This window comes from Ochotona curzoniae, unplaced genomic scaffold (genome assembly GCF_017591425.1).
Source record: "Ochotona curzoniae isolate NIBS_2020 unplaced genomic scaffold, NIBS_Ocur_1.0 contig_1071, whole genome shotgun sequence".
In the NCBI taxonomy this organism is placed as follows: Eukaryota; Metazoa; Chordata; class Mammalia; order Lagomorpha; family Ochotonidae; genus Ochotona; species Ochotona curzoniae.
The window spans coordinates 21,095,148-21,116,304 of NW_024464939.1; the positions used below are offsets into that span (position 1 = coordinate 21,095,148).

Genomic DNA, 21,157 nt, shown 5'->3' on the forward strand with positions numbered 1-21,157 from the left:
GGAAGGAAGGAAGAAAGAAAGAAAGAAAGAAAGAAAGAAAGAAAGAAAGAAAGAAAGAAAGAAAGAAAGGAAGGAAGGAAGGAAGGAAGAGGAAGAAGAGGAAAGAGAGAGAGAAATAAAGAAAGCTGTTGTACCATTACTTGGTGAGGACACCAGATGATGACCCTAATTATATAACTTCGAAATGTCCCATGTACCTCACTACTATGACCTGTTTAATATATTCCCTACTAATCTTTGCATTTTAACAAGAATCTCAATGTCTTAGGTGGTATTTATCAACCTGTGATGATAGGATCCTTGGGGCACAGTAGAGATAAAGTTGGTGGATCCTGCTGGCCTCTACAGGGTGAAAAACCAGCAACACTCCAAAGTGTGTGCAACCACTCCCACAACAAAGACTTACCTGGTCCAAAAATATCAACAGTGCTGTGCTACAGCAACATCTTGGATGCATCACAATTTGCAGAAGATCTACTGCTAGGAGGTATTTTGACAAGAAGTAAGGGGATTCCCTTACTAGAAATAGAATTGGCAGTTACCTGATGCCAGGCTGTTATGTCATAGACACAGGGAGCTCAGAGAAGACAAAACAACCACCCATTTGCTTTCTAAACAATTGATATTATCAGCAAGGTCTTATGCCACTTTTACCTACACTTCTAACTTTGCCTCCTGAACATATAAAGAACAAATGCATTTTCAAAAAACAAACTTTTATACATTTTAAGATTTGTGTGATATACCCTTTTCTTCTTAAGTTTTTTTCTTAAATCTGCATTGCTAAATAGTTCAAACATTTCTCATGAACCCAGTCTTCGGGTAGTGAAAATTGCATATAAACTCTTATAGATTCAATTCTGAACCTAATATTTATCCCTATGAAGTTTCATATTATTTAAGTTCATATTCTATTTTTAATGTATAAAAAAATGACCCTTGCCTTTCATCAGCGAAGTCTTGGGTAAGAATATTGAACCCGACATGTTCTGGCACTGGCAAGTCCCTGGGGACAGTACTGCAGGCTTGCAACAAACAACAATCTATCCTCATGAGCAGAGTGATTCAATAAACCATCGTGTCTGCACTATCACTCATTGCACATCTTTCCATCATCTGTCTATCCGTCTTGTTGCATAGGAAAGCCTTTTACAATTGTATGGGAAAAATCTCAGATAAGCTTTGTCACCTCCATGGATCTTACCTGGGAGCCAAATTTTTCTGTTTAAAAAAGGGCTAATGTGGAATGAATGATGTTTCTTGCAAAGTCTCACTGGCTTCTGTGTGTGTGTGTGTGTGTGTGTGTGTGTGTGTGTGTGTGTGTGTGTGTGTGTGTGTGTGTGTATACATGTGTATGGCGAGAGGCAGAGAGACAAAGAGAAAAAATACACAGAGACCAGAGACAGAAGCAATCAGAAAAACCTCCTTCCCAAGCAGGGCTGGAACTGGACAAAGACAGCAATCAAAAAATATAGAGTCGGGCCCGGCGTGGTGGCGCAAGTGGTTAAGGTCCTCGCCTTGCACACCCGGGATCCCATATGGGTGCTGGTTCTAATCCCGACAGCCCCGCTTCCTTTCCAGCTCCCGGCCTGTGGCCCGGGAAAGCAGTCGAGGACGGCCCAAAGCTTTGGGACCCTGCACCCATGTGGGAGACCCGGAGGAGGCTCCCGGCTTCGGACCAGCATAGCATAGGCCATTGCGCTCACTTGGGGAGTGACTCATCGGACGGAAGATCTTCCTCTCTGTCTCTCCTCTCTGTATATCTGCCTTTCCAATAAAAAAATAATAAAAATAAATCTTTAAAAAAAATTTTTTTAAAAATTCCCCTCAGGTATCCCACCTGGAGGGCAGAGACGCCATCACTGAGTTATCAGCTAGCTTCCCAAGCAACCAGTTTGGCTGGTATGAAAGTATCTGTGAGTCCTAATCTGTTACCCCACTTGGTTAATGTGTGACCTTGGACAATTCACTTACCTGTTCTGTATCTCCATGTCATTACCACAACGTTAACAAAATTGCCATATAATGGTATCAAATAAAGAATCAAATAATACCTGCTACTTGAAAATTTGCCTGCATGCAGTAATTAGGATTAGGGGTTGGCTTATCGGTTAGTGAGTATACACAATAGAGCTGAGACTTCAATTCATACTGTTCAGATTTACAAATTGGTAAACGCTTATTGCAATGTTTCCTATTTATTGGTTTTCAATTTCTTCTTAATCAGGTATGCTCTACTTTGTATTTTTTAAAGGATGATCCTCTTTGATAGAAAATATGCCAGTAAAATAAAGGTTGAATTCTACTACTCTCTCATGGCATCTGTTATAACTTCACCATCTGTTCCCATTATGAGCTTTGTCCTAACATGTTATTATTAGAACTTACATTTACAATCTTTCAAAATACGGAGAGAAAGAGATGGGGAAGAAAGAACGATATTTTTGACTGAATGTGAATAATAATTATGTCTACACATAACAAATGAATTAAAGTACATCCATATATTTAAATGATTAATTTCAGCCCATTAATCTCATGGTGACCAACAATAGAAAAGGACAGATTGTAATTCTGTCATGTAAGCTTCAGAACTAGTGGCTTCTATCAAGCAACTTTATCATCCCAAATATATAATTTTTGCTGCTAAGCCATAGTTAATCATGCACCCTAGAATTTTACCATAAAACAATTAATCCTTTCTTCTTTTGGTTAATAGTAAAGCAATAGAATAGCAACCAAAGCATAGAGCCAGAAGCAGAGGCCATCTTTATATTACAGAGAATGCCTTCCTTCAAAACATGTGGGTGGGCCAGGCAGCACACCTAGAATTGATATAAATAAAAACGTGTTCATACCTTGAACAGTAAACTGGCAACAAGTATTAAATTCATGTTCCATTAGTCCATTATTTGATCTGTAGATATTTTCTCCCATTATAAATAAAAAGCCTTTTAGAATGTCAAAGAAAAAGGCTAAGTACTATAAACTGATATTGATGCAGGAAGCAGGCAAAATTCTAAAATGATAGTTACAAAGATCACATTGGAGTAACCCAAATTTTCATCTCTAAAGCATTTTACAGCAAAAACCTCTCTTGCTATTATGCCTGTTGAGAAGGAACTGCATCATTAGGTATCTCCTTCAAAATAGGATGTATAATTGAAATGCAGACAACTTGAAAAACACCAATGTGTATCTTAATGCCTTGTAATTCTTGTTTGATTGGAGCAGAAATATTCCTCTTTCCAACTGCTGCAGAAGCTACACAACCTCACCTAGACTGGTTACTTCTACAAACATGCATTCTTTGATTCAAATGCTTCTTTCAGTGCCAGGATCATCTCCCAGGCAAATGGGTGCAAGATGCTCATGGGGATGATGTCAGTGACAATAAAAAAGATATGAGCAATTTGCAACAGAAGTTAAAGGACAAGGATGGACAGAGGAGGGGGAGGGGAAGGTTTTTCTATTTTGGTTTTTCCAGAAGGGTGCGCTGTCACACCCTCAATAGCTCAAAGTTTAAATCAAGACATGATAACTCAGAAGCACATTTGCTGTTCTCACATTGTGTATGTGCATGAATATACTCCTATTACACAAGAAACACTGGAGAAATATTCTGGACACAAATATACTTCTTTCTAGCAAAAACATTTGAAGGGTATATATATATATATATATATATATATATATATGCATGTATATATACATATATATAATCACATAAAAGCTAGAAATTTCACCACTAACACTGGAAGGAAAATTTCATGATGGAATAAGTGACTAAATGATAATAATAATAAGATAGAAATCTCTAAGAAGTTAATGAAATCAGTCACCGTGGCATGGGATTGAAGCAGGGATTGAGGTAGGGGACTAATGGATGGAGGACATAATTCCATGGTTACGTGCTGGCCCAATGTCAAGCAAAGAACTTCCTCTTTAACAGTATTGCTATATAACTAACAAAATAATGAGAATTCCCAATAAAAGCTTTGCTAAAGACTAGTGACATAAAAATATGAATACATTCATAGAAATGGCCAATAACTTCACCTTCAATAGTGACCTGGACCTGAAATCTGTACCTTGTCAGTGTTAAATATTTCCTAAGGCCCAGCCTAATTATGTCTTTAACATCATGCTACAACAAATAGCCTCCTATTTATCCAGACCCAATGTCCAGGCCAAAAGAGCTGAGGGTTCTCTACCTCCAATCATTGGAGTCATCCTCTCAACTTCCAGTTCTTATCTGCTATGCTCCCTCTCATCCAGGAAGAGCTTGAAATAAATCCACCTGACAAGGAATCATACAGGATCAGAAAATAGGCTACAGAATGCCAGTATAAAATTCAGAAATGGCATCAGATAGAAAGACTTTTTGAGTCCATAAAAGTGCAAGAGCTTTACAAAAAGAAAGCATGCATTGTAAAAGGGATAGGATCCAGAACTGAGCCTTAGAAATTTTCAATATTTAAAGAGCAGGTAGAGATGGAACAAACCACAATGAAATGGTCTAAAGAGGCTGGAGCTGGGAAAGGATGATGTCACTGGGACCCAGGCAAAGCAGTATCTCACGAGGTGGAATTGCTGGGAGCCAGGGAGAATGGGAGACAAGAATGCCTCTGAAGCCAAGCATCTGTGGCATTCAGCAGTAAAACATTCTACAGTGATGGCAGTACTCTAGATTCACTGTGTCCAATCTAGCAGTCACATTACTATTCAGTTTTTGAAATGCATCTGCTAAGGCTAAAGAATACAACTTTAATCTATTTAACTTAATTCAATTTAAATAGCCATATGTGGCTGATGAATGTACAGTGTAGAATGTAAGATAGAGAGCAAAACAGTACAATGTTCAATAGCATGCTCTGAGATCAAGACTCAAACTTATGCTCATAGCTATTCATCCACTTAAGTATAATATTCTGTGCACAAATTATATAACTCAACAAGCTTAAAATTTCTCATGTGCAAACAGGTATGATTTCTAAGAAGGAACGACATAATTAGAAGCTTTCAAAGGGGTGAGGACAGCTCCAGAGTCCCTGCCTAAGAGCAGGACCCAATAATGCAGCAAGGGCTGGCTGAGCTCTTGCATTGTCTGCACCTTGCTATAGGCTTGGAATGAAACCTGTCATAGACAAGAAGAATATCTCAACTGTGAGAAACAAGAAAAAGGGTTAACATTTGCCCAGCGCTGTTGAAGCTGTACATTGAAGACAATGTCTGGAAGCTTCTACTTTGTAATTGTTGGCCACCATGATAATCCAGGTTTTGAAATGGAGTTTTTGCCAGCTGGGAAAGCAGGATCCAAAGATGTTCATAGCCATACGAACCAGTTCATAGCACATGCAGCCCTGGATCTGGTGGATGAGAACATGTGGCTGTCGAACAACATGTACTTGAATACTGTGGACAAGTTCAACAAGTGGTTTGTGTTGACCTTTGTCACTGCAGGACATATGAGATTTATTATAGTTCATGATATAAGGCAAGAAGATGAACTCAAGAACTTCTTTACTGATATCTATGATTTATATATAAAGTTTGTGATGAACCCATTTTATGAGCCCAATTCTCTTATTCGCTCAAGTGCACTTGACAGAAAAGTTCAGTTTCTCAGTAACAAATACCTTTTAAGCTGAATGCAGAAAAATTCCAAAATAAACAGTGCTGCTGCAATGAGTAAACTCAGGAATGTGTACATTGTAAGTAACTTGATGAAATAACCTAGAAAAGGTATACTTGTAGTCTGTGTATCTAAATGTAATGTAATAGAATTCCCTTTATCTTTAAAAATAGTGTATTGTTTCATGTCACTTATTAATATATCATCTTGGCATGTGAACAAAATTACATTGGAATAACCTGAAAATATTTCTCAATAACCTGGAAATACTTTTACTTGGAAACTTGAGAATAAGCTTTTTTTTCCTACTTCAGATAAGTAGATTCGGATGTAATAATACAAAAAGAAATATCAACATTTGGTAAACTTGAAAAACAATGACTATGAAATCGGAATGAAATTGATAGCATGTAAGTTGACTTGAACAATAAATGTTAGAAATATTTAAAAGCAACATGTACTACTCTATCCACAAAGCTGAAAAAAACATGCTTTGTAAAGTGCTAAATGTCACTCATCATGCCTTCATCAGACTGTAATTAGAGGTCTTGCTAGAATGCTTGAGTCTTCAGTTCATGTGTGTAAAATGGAGGCTGGCCCCAAAGTTCTACATCATCAGGAAATGTATTGCTTCTTCCCTTTATATATCCAGGTATTTCTACTTGCTCCTAGTATCCTACATCAAGTGAATCTGGACTCATTAGAGGTATAAGGCAGTTACAGAATTATGACTGAAGAAAAAGTGGAATTGCATTAGTATTTGTACTCCCAGCCTTTTTCCATTTGAGGAGTCTGGGAGCAGTCTCTTCTGACTTGTAATTCAATCTGTGATCTTACTCAAGTATGTGTCCACTGAAAATCAATCAATTAATAAAATCAGATTGTTTAATGTGTTAATTGTGAGCACTTGAAGAATTTTGTTTTGGAAAAACTTTAAAGTAATTCTAAGCTTGATCTTATCCTTGAATAAAGTTGCTACCATCCTTTTTTAAAAAAGCATTAAATTGAATCATTTTTAGATGTGACACTTTCAAAAATTCACAAATGGGAAAATAGATAAACCTATAAGCAAAAGCCTAAAATTACCTTGAATTGTTGAAAACAAATATAAAAAGTGATCTAAAAAGTAATTTTAAGTATGTTTCATTGTGCTTAACAAGTCTAAAAAGAAAAATCCACCAGCTAGGATGTAGATAATGAACTTCAGTAGCATCGAAGGTTGAGTCAAAAGGCAAACACTGGCAATGCTCATTTGAGCTCCATCTATGAACAGAGAGGTCCTTCAGTTACAAAAGTAAACCTTGCTTGTGTGAATAATACATTTGTTCATCTCAGATTATGTCAAGCAAGGCCATCACATGCGGTTCCCATTGCCCCTACCAATGTCCCTAAGGAACCGTAAAAATCCAATGTAGTTTCATCCAAAAATAATGGGAACTACTGCTGGCAAATGAGATAGCTGTGAATCTTCTTAGCAAGGAAAACCTGGCATTCTGTCAGGTGTACATTCTACAAGAGGTAGGTTTTGCATTTTTCCCCATGTACTCAGGCATGTGCAATATCCAGAGTTACTCTAGACCTTCCCAGGTAAATGTTGGATTTCACAATCTCAAAGACCTTTTCTTGTAGTGACCTTCTTTGCTAGTTGCCCTCTAGCTAAAGGTGCTGAAAAGAAAGAAATCTCCTACCAGTGCCAGAGAATAACAGAACATGGTCCAACCACAGAACGTGGACCCTGACATCCAGGTGAGAGATGAGAGATGCGGTTTCTGGTTCCTAGATGTTGCAGTAATTATTGAGTGAATCAGTGGACTTATGATCACTCTTTATGTATCCCTCTCTTTAACTCTGAATTTTAAAACAAACAAATCTTTCTGAAATCAAAAATTTGAAATTTGAAATACTATCATTATTCCTGTTTTTATAGTTGAGGAAATAGAGACCATGTTATGGACCAAGGGTAATCTATGTCATTACTGAAATAATAAGTTACGAAAGTCCTTCTAGAAAGTTATTTAGTAATAAATGCAAAAACCAGAAACTGTATACATCTTTTCTGTACAGCAGTTGGTCGACAAAAATCAACCATTGAAATTAATCATGTGTACATGTATTCACCACAGCCATCATTATCAATGCAAACATGAAAATTTACAAACATCCAATAAAATGATGAGTTAAGAGTGCTATAATTAATGTACAAAATGGAATGCCTGTATAAAGTGAGTTATCAATAATTTTGTGTGAAATATGATCTTAATTGAAATTTTCAAGGATGCAAAGCAGTTATATGGTATGATTGAACTTTCTTGCCCATGTACAAGGATACTTTAAAAAGTTCAAGAAAAGATAATTCTGTTTTGTTACCAAAAATTTTTGTATATATATACTTTCTTCAAAATATGTTCCATGAACTTTCTGAAGATTCCTCATATTTACTGTTCATTTAGCTTAACATTCAAATAATTATAATTGTATGTAATTATGGGGTACAGTGGTTACTAAATGAATTAATGCTAAGGATGACTATTTACTCTTACTGGCTGCAGCCTGACTGTTGTAGAAGATGCCTCCCCTTCTTCTCTCTCTCTCTCTCTCTTTCTAATGTGCCTTTTTTAACTGCCTTGCCATTTTAAAAATAGCACACAAAGATGGAAGTCTACCAGTGATGATAAAATAGACAAAAGGCAACATTTACAAACCTAGCAATACAGCACTGACTTGTAGTTAGGTATTTGATGGGTTACATAGAACCACCTATGTTTAACTCAAAGGCTCTTTGGACACGCTGAGAAATTTTGAATTCAAATTCGTGAAAAGTTATTGCATCCCATCTTAGTTAAGAATTACCAGTCTTTCCTTTTCAGAACAATAAAATAGTTAATATCGTCTAGCATCTATTTGCACATATTAAAATAATCACAAAGGATACTGAAACCCTGTTTCATTCAGCTCTCTTCTCCTAAATAACTGAAATACTTCATGCTTTGTTTCTCTAATATACTTCTTAACTTAAAAAAAAATTGCTTACTTTATTTGAAAGACAAAATTACAGAGAGTGGGAGAGGCAGAGAGATCCTAAATTTTCTGGTTCACTCCCCAAATACTACAGACATTGCTGAGCCAGTCCAAAGCTGGGAGTCAGCTTTCTTCAAGGTCTCCCATGTGGGTGAAGGTGCCCAAGAACTTAAGCCATCCTCTGTTGCTTTCCCAGTCATAAGCTAGGAGCTGAACCAGAATTGGAGCAGCTGGGACATGAATCAATGCCCATATGGAATTTTGTCACCACAGGCAGAGGATTAGTGTGTAATGCTACCATGCTGTCTCTAATAGTTAAATTCTTTAGAATTTATATTACTATAAGGAGAGCATATTTCACGTATTTCATAGATAAAACTTTAAGATAGCCATACTTTCTCGCTCCTTCTCCCTCAAACTCTTGCATTTTATTTTCTTCCCAATTTTTGTTTTTAACAAACTTTTAATTCACTTTAAAACCACAGGCTTTATGTATCGCTAACCAGAATGTCCAACAAATAAAAAGTACAGACTACGGTCGCTAATATCCAACATTGTAATTCTGTCATCTCCAAGCCTTCTTTTATTGACACTATTGGTCATACTAGCTTTCTTTCCTTTTAGTTTCTCTCTTCTCCCTACCCCAAACTCCACTTACATTTATTTGCAACATTTATTAATTCTGACTACCAGCATATAGCCTCAATGTGTAATTGACCACACAGGAAGTGTATGTTTCCCAAAACAATCTTCTGAGGGTCTCTTAATTGTCTCAGACTGAGTACAACACAGCCTGAAATTCAATCTTGAATGTCTTTCCAAATTGCACACATAAAATATTCGCTGAGCTCAACATTGCCATATGTATACCCATTTGCCAACTTGTATGAGTGAATTCAGTTATTGTGACATAAAATGGTTTATTATATCAATGAAACATAGATGCATTCACTAAACCCTAGCTAGTATATCAAAGCATTTGGGGCATTCATCCAATCTAGAAACTCCATCAATAATTTTGCTGGCTTGATAGCCACGAAGTCAAATAATGACAAAAAATGCACTATGTCAAAAGCAGAAAATTATCCTAATCAAAATGTCACTTCTGAAAATATCCTGTTTTAAATGACAATATTATAAACAGTAATTTCCACAGTGATAATTAAGCACAATTAAATGCTAGATTCTTATTCAAGCTTCATTTATTGGTTACATCTTATTTTCTGAGCTGAATTCAATTCCTCTTTCAAGTACATTTTGTTCCTATCAGGGTAAATGGAGGTGTGTGTGCACATCTGTGTCTGCATGTGTGTGCTTGTGTCTATGTGTATGAGTGTGTGTGTGTGTGTTTGTGTAGCTTTTCGAGTTAATTAAAGGCACATCTGGCCAAATTACAAACTCAGTGGCTCAAAAGTACTTTCTTTAACCCTAAGTAGAGTTGGGACTAATGAAGAAACATGGAGACGCATACACCAGTGCTCACAAGGAGCCAACAGGTGCCTGGGCATAACTATGCTAGGCAGTGATTGGAGCCCAGCCTTCTTTTCCAAAACTGGACTACACTAGTCAGGATTTTTACATTTTAGCTTGTATGTGCAAATAGAAAGTAGAGATTTCTAGGGGGAATGAGATAATGTTGCAAAGAAAAACAAAAGCAAGGTCTGAACCTTGGAAGTAGTGGAAGCAAAGGGAACATCTATACTTTCTCTTTGTGGAACTGTAATTCACAAATGCATTTGTTCTTGCTGTTTGGAGTTCAGGGCCTTTGGAAGTAGTTAATATTAGACAAGACTGTAAGGGAGGGACACCGATGATGGCTTTATAAGGAAAGCACTGAGCTAGTAGCCACGTCCCGTCATTGACACCCTCTGCTGTATTAGATGCAGTGAAACTTCACCTAGTCCCTGAACTATGCTCTGGGCTTTCCCAGTTTCCAGGAGTCAAATAAACTTCAATTCTTCTATTAGTACTCAGGTTCGGGCATTTTATGTCAGCCACAGAAAACGGACTGAGACAATCTGCTTACAGCCTGTAACTTTAAACAAAAGCTCACCGCAAATGACTACTATACTATAAAAAATTATGCAGCAATCTTAAGATATTTTGCACAAAAAAGGATCTTTTAATTTTAAGAGAGAGAGAGTGTGAACAAAGCCAGAAAGAAAAGCTAGAGAAACAATGATTACAACAGCAATCCAGTAACTTTTACTTAAAACAGTTCTGTGCCAAAGAGGTATGGGCAGAGGTAGAATTACATAAACATTATCCTTGATTAATTTACCAGTTGGAATGTGAAAAGTGTAATAGACAGTCTTTATTTGTGGGAAAGGAAATAGATTCTTCCTAGGGTTTTATTCAGAAGATGACCTGATTACTGCCATTAGGACTGCTGGGATCTGGACTAGAAAAACAACATAACACTGTCGTTTCTATAAGATGCAAAGCTTGAGACTCTCAAACAGTCACCGATGACTCAAGAATTGCATTATGTTTTTGTCCTTTCAAACTAAAATTAGCTTTAGGCTGCTATGTACAAATCAATGCAATGTCCACTTTTTTTTAAAAAGATTTATTTATTTTTATTGCAAAGTCAGATATACAGAGAGGAGGAGAGACAGAGAAATATCTTCTGTCCAATAATTCACTGTCCAAGTGACCGCAATGGCCAGTGCTGTACCAATCTGAAGACAGGAGTCAGGAGCACTTCTAGGTCTCCCACACGGGTGCAGGTCCCAAGACTTTGGGCTGTCCTCAAGTGCTTTCCCAGGCCACAAGCAGGGAGCTGTATGGAAGCAGGGCTACTGAGATTAGAACTGGTGCCCATATGGGATCCTGGTGCATTCAAGGCAAGGACTTAGCTGCTAGGCCATCATGCCAGGCCTGCAATGTCCAATTTTAATTCACTGAGTTATATAAGTGCATGTGGGTTATCAGTATGGTGATATTCATATAAGCGTGCTTGTTTTGTTCATAGAGTAAGTCTCATTTCCCTGAAAATCATATGGAAGAAACTTAAAAGCATTTAATAAGTCACTGGAAATTCACATAAATGCTTGATGTCTCATTCTCCCTTCTCATTTTCAAGATAAATCTTCACTTATTGCAACTTATAATTTATAAGCTAATTATCTTGGTATTCTTAATGTCAGTCTTTGTAACTGGCTCAAGTCTTTAAAAGTTCTTCACAGCACAAGCATCTTGTGTTTTGTTTTTATCAATTATTCACCAACTTACCAATTATATTTAGATATCATTTAAGATACTTAGGGCTGCAAATAACAGAAATGCTAACTTTAATTTTTTAAAAAGTGTCGGTTCTATTAGATAAGAAAGTCTCCATATGTGCAGTCTAATTCCTTAGCAACACCACCAAGGTTCAACACAGCCTGGCTTTGCTGTCAGTACAGTGGATTTTATTCTATAATAGGCTCCCCTATTGTTTCAGTAGAAAGTTACACCTAAGTCTGTCAACAAATAAGGAGATAGCCAAAAAAAATGTTGCTCCCCTATTGTTTCAGTAGAAAGTTACACTTAAGTCTGTCAACAAATAAGGAGATAGCCAAAAAAAAGAAATGTTGCTAAAAGTAAATCCAATTAAGAAGATGAAAAGGAGTCCTCACAGGTCTATTTTTGCTAATGAGATAGCAAAACATTTCAAAGCCTCTTATTGACACACATTGTTATAATATCTTTTACTATGTGAAGAAAGAAATGCACTGACATCTTGTTTCCACTAATTACTATTTCAAAATGCACATCCTTATTTAATCTTCTCAACTACAGTAAGGTAGAGGATATTGTAGAGCTGAAAACAGAATGGAGTAAACATCACTCATGGCTTACTGCAATACTTCGCGCTTCTGTAACTTCAGCTTTGCTTGCTTGGCTATGAAACTGTGAGACTGTGTGAGCTCACAGGCTGGACTGCCTAAGTGACCTTCAGCACAGACAATCCTCAGTTCCCAGGAATCAAGGCCTGAGTCTGGTATTCTTGACTGCAGGATCAAAGAAGAGATGGGTAAAAGCTGTCCAGACATAATGATCTATTGTAAAATGCCCCTATAAAAATGCTGTAAATGTGCTGTTCAGGGCACACTCTGGAAAGGGGTGTCGGTCTTTGGTAGATCAGTTGCCTTAATTCTCATTGTAATAAAACTTTGTTGTGATCATCACTGGAGTATGTAACATTTTGTTTTAGTGGTGGAGTGGATGCAACAATATAACCTGCAAATGGTTGGTTGTATGGGAAGCTGGAGAGCTAAGTAATCTGCTAAAGACACGAGTTACGATTCCAGTAAAAAGAGATTGCTGGTATCTGAACACTCTGTCACTGTAATATCCAAGAAGTTTCTTTCGGCAGAACTCCAGTTTCGACACTCGACGTGATCTTGGGTAATTATGTAAATTATTTAAGCCAGATCATTTACTTTTTAAGAAGAAATCATAACTAATTGTCACCACTTCATACATTTCACATAGGGATTCTTTGTAGCATTGGGAGAGTGAAATAAGGCAACATCTTAGTACATATATGATGTTCATGGAGATTCACTCTCCAAATCCCAAAGCTCATACTGAAAAATTACAAAGAAGTTCAGATATTTCCATTTGTATTGGGGGATTACTGGGGCCATAAATGATATACTATGTCTGGTCTGTTTCAAATTATAACAAATTCTGTCTTATACAAATAATAAAATTGATTTGCATTTGATGTGCCTCACTCAGCAATATGGAAAAATATTTTTAATCATACTTCATAGAGAAACTGAATAGCAAGGATTAAATTTTTCATTATGTATTTGCTGTAGATCTATCTGACACATATAGGAAATAGTTTAATATAAACTTTGCAGCAAAAATTCCAAAATATAAACATCAAATCCCTAAGAAAATTGTAATATATCATTTTATCTTTACTACCAAAAATAATCTCTTGTATTACAGCTTTAACTATGCTATGTGCCAAGTCTATTATTTGGATAATATTTATTTACTTATTTATTTATTTGTTTCAAAATCAAAATATAGAAAAATGTCCTGATTTTTTTTTACCATAACACTACTATTGGCAAAATATAACAAACAACAGAAATAAGTTCTACTCTTACATTATCAGTGTGATAGCTTATAGGATGAGAGAGCTCACACTGCCTCTGTTTTAGCTGAAAAGTTAAAGCTGAGAACAGAGGAAGTGGTGCAAATTTCACAGATTAGGAGGCTCTAAACATGTCTGCACAGCACTTTGTGAGAAATGTCAAACTGGATCAATCATTAGTGTTGCAATGACCCATGCACGATAGGGCCTAGAGGGAAAATATTTTAGAGAGAATATATTTTTTCTAAGGAATTATTTATTTTTACTTAAAGTCAGAGTTACAGAGAAGAGAGACACACAGAGAAAGAGAAAGAGAGAGAGAGAGAGAAAGGAGAGGTTCACTCCCCAAATGCCTACAATGGGCAGAATTGAGTAGTTCTGAAACTAAGAGCCAGGGCTTCCTTTAGGTCTTCCTGTGGGTGCAAGGACCAAAAGACTTGGGCCATTCTCCACTGCTTTCCCAGTCCACACACATGGAGCTGGATTAGAAGCAGAGTACTTGAAACTTGAACTGGTTCCCATATGGGATACCAGCACCAAAGGCAGGGAATTAGTTTGCTGGGCTGTCTACTAAAATCTGCCTTCCAGCAAAAAGGCTGTTATCAACTCTAGAAAACAAATAGATGGAATGGATCTTAAGGAACAAATATACACAGTTGAAAGACAGCTCAGGTAGTTATTCAGAGTCCACAGACAAAAAAAAAAGCTGTCCACAGTGCATCATGAAACAAATGAAATAATCTAAAGTTTTACAGAGGTAAAAATAATTTCAGGAACCAACTATGTGCAAACTTTCCATTCACTTACACATACTCTAGAAAGGCCAGAGGACATTTCCTTCACGGAAAAACAGTGGTTACACACAAAAGTTGTAGATAAGGTCTCTGCTGCAAACACTTTGCAAAAATCAACTCCAAATGGATCAAAGATCTAAATGTAAGATGTGAATAAACTGGGGGAAAATGGGGACGCACTCTAAGACATTAGCGTAGGCAGCAATTTTTTTTTTGTATAGGATATCCAAAAATACAAGCAATAAAATACAATACAATTAGGATTGTATCGAATTGAGAACTTTCTACACACCAAAAAAAAAAAAAATCAACAGAGTGAAGACACAACTGGCAAAATGGGAGAAAATATTAGCAAACTATCTAATAATGGATTTAACAATCAGAATATATAAGAAACCCAAAGAACTCAACAAAACTTTAAATAACATGGATAAAAAATGGTAAAACAAAAAAAAAAATGTCTGAAAGACATTTTTTTTTTAAAGAAGGAGTACCAAATAAAGGGGGATGCGGTAGCCTAGTAGCTAACAGCCTTGCCTTGCACACATCAGGATCCCATATGGGTGCAGGTTCTAATCCTGGCAGCCACACTTCCCATCCAGCTCCCTGTTTGTGGCCTGAGAAAGCAGTCAAGAATGGCCCAAAAGCTTGGAACCCTGCATCCATGTGGGAGACCCTGAAGGGGCTCCAGGCTCCTGAATTAGAATCAGTGCAGCTCTGGTCATTGTGGCCGCTTGGGGAGTGAATCAGCAGCTAGAAGACCTTCCTCTCTGTCTCTCCTCTTCTCTGTAAATCTGACTTTCCAATAAAAATGAAATAAATGTTTTTTAAAAAAGAAAAGGAAAATCAAAACTTTAAAAATCATGAAAAAATGCTAACCATTGGAAAATTTGAAATAAAGACTATAATGAGCTATCATTTGAGTCCAGTTTGAATAGATATTGTCAAAAAAGTCAAAAGTAAATGCTGGCAAGAATGTACTTTCTTTCCCTGTACTTGCTGGAGGGAGTGACACAACTGATTGCAAGCAAAGAGACGTGTACCAACCACAATAAGTAAAACCAACTGTAAACCTGTGGGTGACACAGCTTAGAAACTTGTCCCAAGGAGATGAATCTTATAACCAAAAATATAATGACCAAGAGCAAAAGAAGAGACAGAGGCACAATGAGTATTACTGAAGACTCCCCCACAAAGGAGCAAAACCCTTTGCTAACCTCAGAGTTCATTGAGGAAGACATCAAGAAAATGGCGATACAGGATTCCAAACACTTGTCATAATACTTCTTATCAACAACAAGAAGCATGGAAAGCAGACATTCAAGGAATTCAAGGAATATGTCACACTGGAAATGAATCAAATGAAAACTGATATATCAGAAATGAAGAATACAGTGGAGCAAATTAAAAGTACAGTGGAGAGTCTCCAAAATAGAATGAAGGAGGCAGAAGTAAGAATCTTAAAATTAGAAGATATTTCCTGTCACCAAGAGGAAACAAACTAAAAGCTGAAAGCAGAGCTGGATCAGGCTAAAAAAAGTATTCAAGAATTGAAAGGCATTATTAAAAGGCCCAATGGCCTGGGAAAGCAGCTTAGGACAGCCCAAGGCCTTGGGCACTGCACCCATATGGAAGGCCCAGAATAAGCTCCTGGTTCCCAGCTTCGGATCACCACACCTCTGGCCATTGTGGCAATGTAGACAGTGAATAGCAGATGGAAATTTCCCTCTTTCTCTCACTCTCTCCATCTTTCTGAGTCTGTTTCTGTCTCTCTCCCTCTTTCTGAATTTTCTTTCTTTTCTTTTTTCAATTTATTCCTTTCCATAATACGCTTTTGTAGGTATAGGGATTTATCCCTCTCCCTCCCCTTGTTCTTGTTCTCCACCCCAGTCCCTTCCCCTCCACCATATTTCCCCATAATATACCACAGTAGTATACTCTCTAAATACAGGCTACAAGTTTAACTTTCTGACATTTAAATGTATCATGACATGATATATACAGGCAAAGGAAAAAAACACAGTATAACATTTAAGATATATATTCAAAAGTTTCATTGGATTAGCCAGTTGACCCATTGCACTGACCCCATTAGGATTTCTACTTTTATTCAGAAGTTGAGATGCTTACCATACAGTATCTTTATTTCTCAGTACACACAATTTCTATCAATCGTCAATATAAATGCATCCTTGGAAATATATAAAAATGAAAATAATACTAAGTTGTTTCATGGGTATGCATATCCCATATCTTACCAAACTATTAGAAAAAGTAAAGTTTTTCAACTTATTCAAAGATATCCACATACAAAAATCTACTCATATTACAATCTTTCTTCTGAAAGTCAGGAAAGAAACACTAAGTCTTGTCACTTCTACTCAACATTTTATTAGAGATCTTATTGGTAGAGTGAGACCAGTTTAAAAAAATGCAAAAAAAGGAGTAAAATAACTCATGTTTTATAATTTTTTATCAATAAGAGACATTGAGAGAAAAAATTAAAAAATAAAAGATGCGACTGGAAAGAAACAACACTGTCAATTCCAGAAGCAATAGGTTTTTACATAGGGAGCTCAAAATGTGAAGCTAAGGAAAAATAAGAAGGAAATTTAGCAGACTTCGAAGTCCACAATTATAATTAGGTGAAAACTTCACTTTATCATAACTAAATCTACTCTTCAATTCAGAGAAATACAATTGCTGTACAAAGTCCTCTACATAAGCTGCTCTTCTGCAGAGAACAGAAGCTCTTACAAGTCATTCCTGTGAGCTGCATGCTCCTCTAACAACACATGTTCAATACAAGAGAACATAGAAATAAATGCACATAGATTTGACCACACCACAACAATACAGGTAAAGCAACAATTGTCAACCTATCTTTTGTTAGTTTGCCACTGCATGACATCCAGATACTAAGACACAAAAGCTGAATTAACAAGGAAAACATCAAATTCAGAACTAATCTGTACGCATTGCATTATTGTAATGAACATCTTTCATTGCTTATTTAGTATGAGACTCCATAAAAACCAAACCCTCAGGCCCGGTGCGGTGGCGCAAGTGGTTAAGGTCCTCACCTTGAACGCGCCGGGATCCCATATGGGCGCCGGTTCTATCCCAGCAGCCCCACTTCCCTTCCAGCTCCCTGCCTGTGGCCAGGGAAAGCAGCAGAGGACAGCTCAAAGCTTTGGGACCCTGCACCTGTGTGGGAGACCTAGAAGAGGTTCCTGGCTTCGGACCGGCATAGCATTGGCCGTTGCACTCACTTGGGGAGTGAATCATCGGACGGAAGATCTTCCTCTCTGTCTCTCCTCTCTGTATATCCACCTTTCCAATAAAAAAATAATAAAAATAAATCTTTAAAAAAAACCAAACCCTCTACTTGAATCCCAAATTTTCCATCTATATGAGAAAGAAGGCAATCAAACAGATGCCAATTTAACTGTATTTATCTTATTCATGCACAGATTGAATCATGCATAAATTTTTCCTGTGGATGTTATTTACACATTTTTGCAATTGTTTATGATTTTGCAATTACAATATTTGCAATTTATTTAACTTGGGACTCCTTCTGTCATGAACAATAGAACATTCAAACCAATCTAGCTTAAACACAGAAAGATCCACTGACTCATATAACCATCCCTAGACATTAAAATTCATTTAATTTGTATAGATCACCTGCTTTGAGACATTTCGTGTGTTTCCTCCATGAAGACTGGAAACAATGGGAAAGTCTACCTGATTCGTGTATAAGGCAAATGTTATTTTGTGTCGTTGCACACTATGCTCTCTTATAGTCATTTATAAATTCAACAAGTATTCAATGGAAATTTTTCTTTAAAGACTTATTTCATCTGAAAGGCCAAGTTAGACAGAAAGGAAGAAAAAGAGAGAAAGAGAGAAATTGAGTGCCCATCTATCTGCTAGCTCACTCATCAAATGCATGCAATGGCCAGCGCTGTGCTAGACAGAAGGCAGAAAACGAGAACTTCTTCTAAATTTTCTACATGGGTGCAGGGACCTAAGTACTTGGGTCATCTCACGTTCCTTTCCCAGGCATGTTGATAAGGAACTTGCTCAGAGTGGAGCAGTCAGAATTCGAACTAGCATCCATATGGATACCTGAGTAGCCTTACATACTATACCACAAAGCTAGCCCCCTTGATGGGAATTTTACAACATGTATATGCTAAGTTATACATTTAAGACCATTAGAAAAAGAATCTAACAATATAGATAGAAAGACAACCTATAATCCAGGGCGCATTTAAGTGACAATGTGATGAACCACAATAATGGATAGAATGAGTAGTTCTTATGGGCATCGGAAGCTCACAGGAGTGGAAAATCTAAGGCTGTTCAAGAGTTTGACAGAGAAACACCTTCAACTGTGCTGATCTGCACACAGCCTTCCTTTGGAAATAAACACTGGTTCTGCCAGCTGCAAGGGGTTTTGGCTACTGATATCGTCAATAAAAGGCCTTTTCTAGAATTGTCCTCTCAGGGAACACAGCCACCTCCCTCAAGACCTGACTCCAGACGGTCTGCTTTTGAAGATGGCTCTGTCAAGTACATAGACCCAACCCTGCTTCTGTAAAACAAGCCTTCATTATCTTCCATTTCCAGAGCTGTGTAGGTGAACCATACTACTCAAACACACGTCCCTGGCTCTCTCCAGGGTGCCACTCCCAAGTGTACAGCACAACTAAATATATGCATGAAAAATTCCATCTCAGGCTCTATTTGCAATAAGCTGGTCCACGAGATTCTAGGGTGAAAAAGGAGTTTCAAACAGATTATCAAGCAAAACTTGCACTTTGTATATGTTGAAAAAACTGGAAAACAGCCTGGCGTTTACCAAAGGCAGTATATGGAGTCAATGAAAATCATGGAAGACCTGGAATGACAGCAATTTGGATTCACCCCGTAAGTCACTGTTTCAAGAGGTTTGCATCCTCTGTAATCCAGGGCCATGAATTCATCCTCCTGGATATCTAGAGGAGCAGCTAAAAGCAAAAAAGCACAAGCAAGGGGACCCTTTAAACCTTGATTATCCTTTAAGTGTATATGAATTCTGCATTCTGTTCACAGTTACCAATGCACACCCCTGTTGAAAAAAGCATGGCTACAAGAAATAGGAAAACAATACTAGGTAGTTTTTTACATTTATTTTTGATAAAACATAGACACACAAATAGATCTTTCGTTCACCAGTTCACTTGTCAAATGCCTGTAACATCCTACACTGAACCATGCCAAAGTCAGGAGTATTGAAGTCAATCCAGGAGTTCCATGTGGTTGGCAGGGATCCAAGTACTTGAGTCATCAGCTACTATCGCTCAGAATATGAATCAATAAGAAAAGAAAATTTTAAAATGGAAGAGGGATTTAAGCCTAGGCACTCCCTAGTGTCATCTTAATTACCACAACAAACATTTCTACCTATTTTTTCCATTGAAATGGCATATATGAATATTCCTATTTGGTATGGTTAACATATCAGTCACTAGCAGAATAGATTGAGGCAGGACAATCGAATTGTATTGACACCAGCACTAATTTGACAATAAAAAAAAATGGTACAAAGACATTGTAAAGAACTCATTGGGGCCCGGCACGGTGGCGCAAGTGGTTAAGGTCCTCGCCTTGCACGCCCGGGATCCTATATGGGTGCCGGTTCTAATCCCGGCAGCCCCGCTTCCCTTCCAGCTCCCTGCCTGTGGCCCGGGAAAACAGTCGAGGACGGCCCAAAGGCTTGGGACCCTGCACCCGCGTGGGAGACCCGGAAGAGGCTCCTGGCTTTGGATCGGCATAGCATCGACCGTTGTGCTCACTTGGGGAGTGAATCATCGGATGGAAGATCTTCCTCTCTGTCTCTCCTCTGTGTATATCTGCCTTTCGAATAAAAAAATAATAATAATAAAACTAAATCTTAAAAAAAATTGTTTAAGAAAAAAAAAAGAACTCATTGAACTTATTTGATAATCTGCTAGCTATATTTACTTAAGAAAAAAAGATGATAGTAATCATTGGGTTATGAGCATAAATTTTAAATCATAGCTGAAACAAAAAGAAAGAAGTGTAAAATATTTTGTGCTACCTCAGTGTGTGTGTGTGTTTTTTTTTGTAATCTACCTATAAGATGATGTGTATAAAAAGCTCTTCAAATTTTATTCACTCAAAGACTTCTGTGAAATAGCCATCCTGTGCAGACAGCTGTTGACATGTTAATAGCAGAGTACATTTCAACGTGGCCTGAGACATGTCCAGAGAGACTCAATGGACTGGAGCTGTTACAAGAAGGCTATCTCTTACTTCCTGGAGCCTGCTTTAGCTCTCGCCTTTCATGTGTATAGTGTTTCAGCCCTGAATGTTCCTACAAAGAGCTACAGTCCAAAATGAAGTAATACGAAGCTTTGTGCAGCCAGGTGGCATGCCTTCCCCACAAGAGGACTTCAAGGAACAGGGAGGAATGCAGGTGGCTTGATAGTGGGATTGTATTTGAAAACTTTGACTCATTCTTTTCACCTGCCTACTGGCACTATTCCTACTCAAGGGATGGTCATTTTCATTCTCTGTACTGTGGTCCTCTCATTTCTG

At 37.4% G+C, this 21,157-nt stretch overlaps 2 protein-coding genes across 2 annotated transcripts in view; one reads left to right on the forward strand and one right to left on the reverse strand.

The window, feature by feature from the left end:
* CUNH8orf34 (chromosome unknown C8orf34 homolog) overlaps window positions 1-21,157 on the reverse strand; it is a 211,051-nt gene that overhangs the window by 174,799 nt on the left and 15,095 nt on the right. The gene's annotated exons all lie outside the window — the stretch shown is intronic.
* Window positions 5,203-5,668, forward strand: LOC121165773 (trafficking protein particle complex subunit 2-like). The gene has a single exon (XM_040994623.1). The coding sequence runs from the start codon at window positions 5,229-5,231 to the stop codon at window positions 5,649-5,651; it is 423 nt and encodes a 140-aa protein (XP_040850557.1). The 5' UTR covers window positions 5,203-5,228; the 3' UTR covers window positions 5,652-5,668.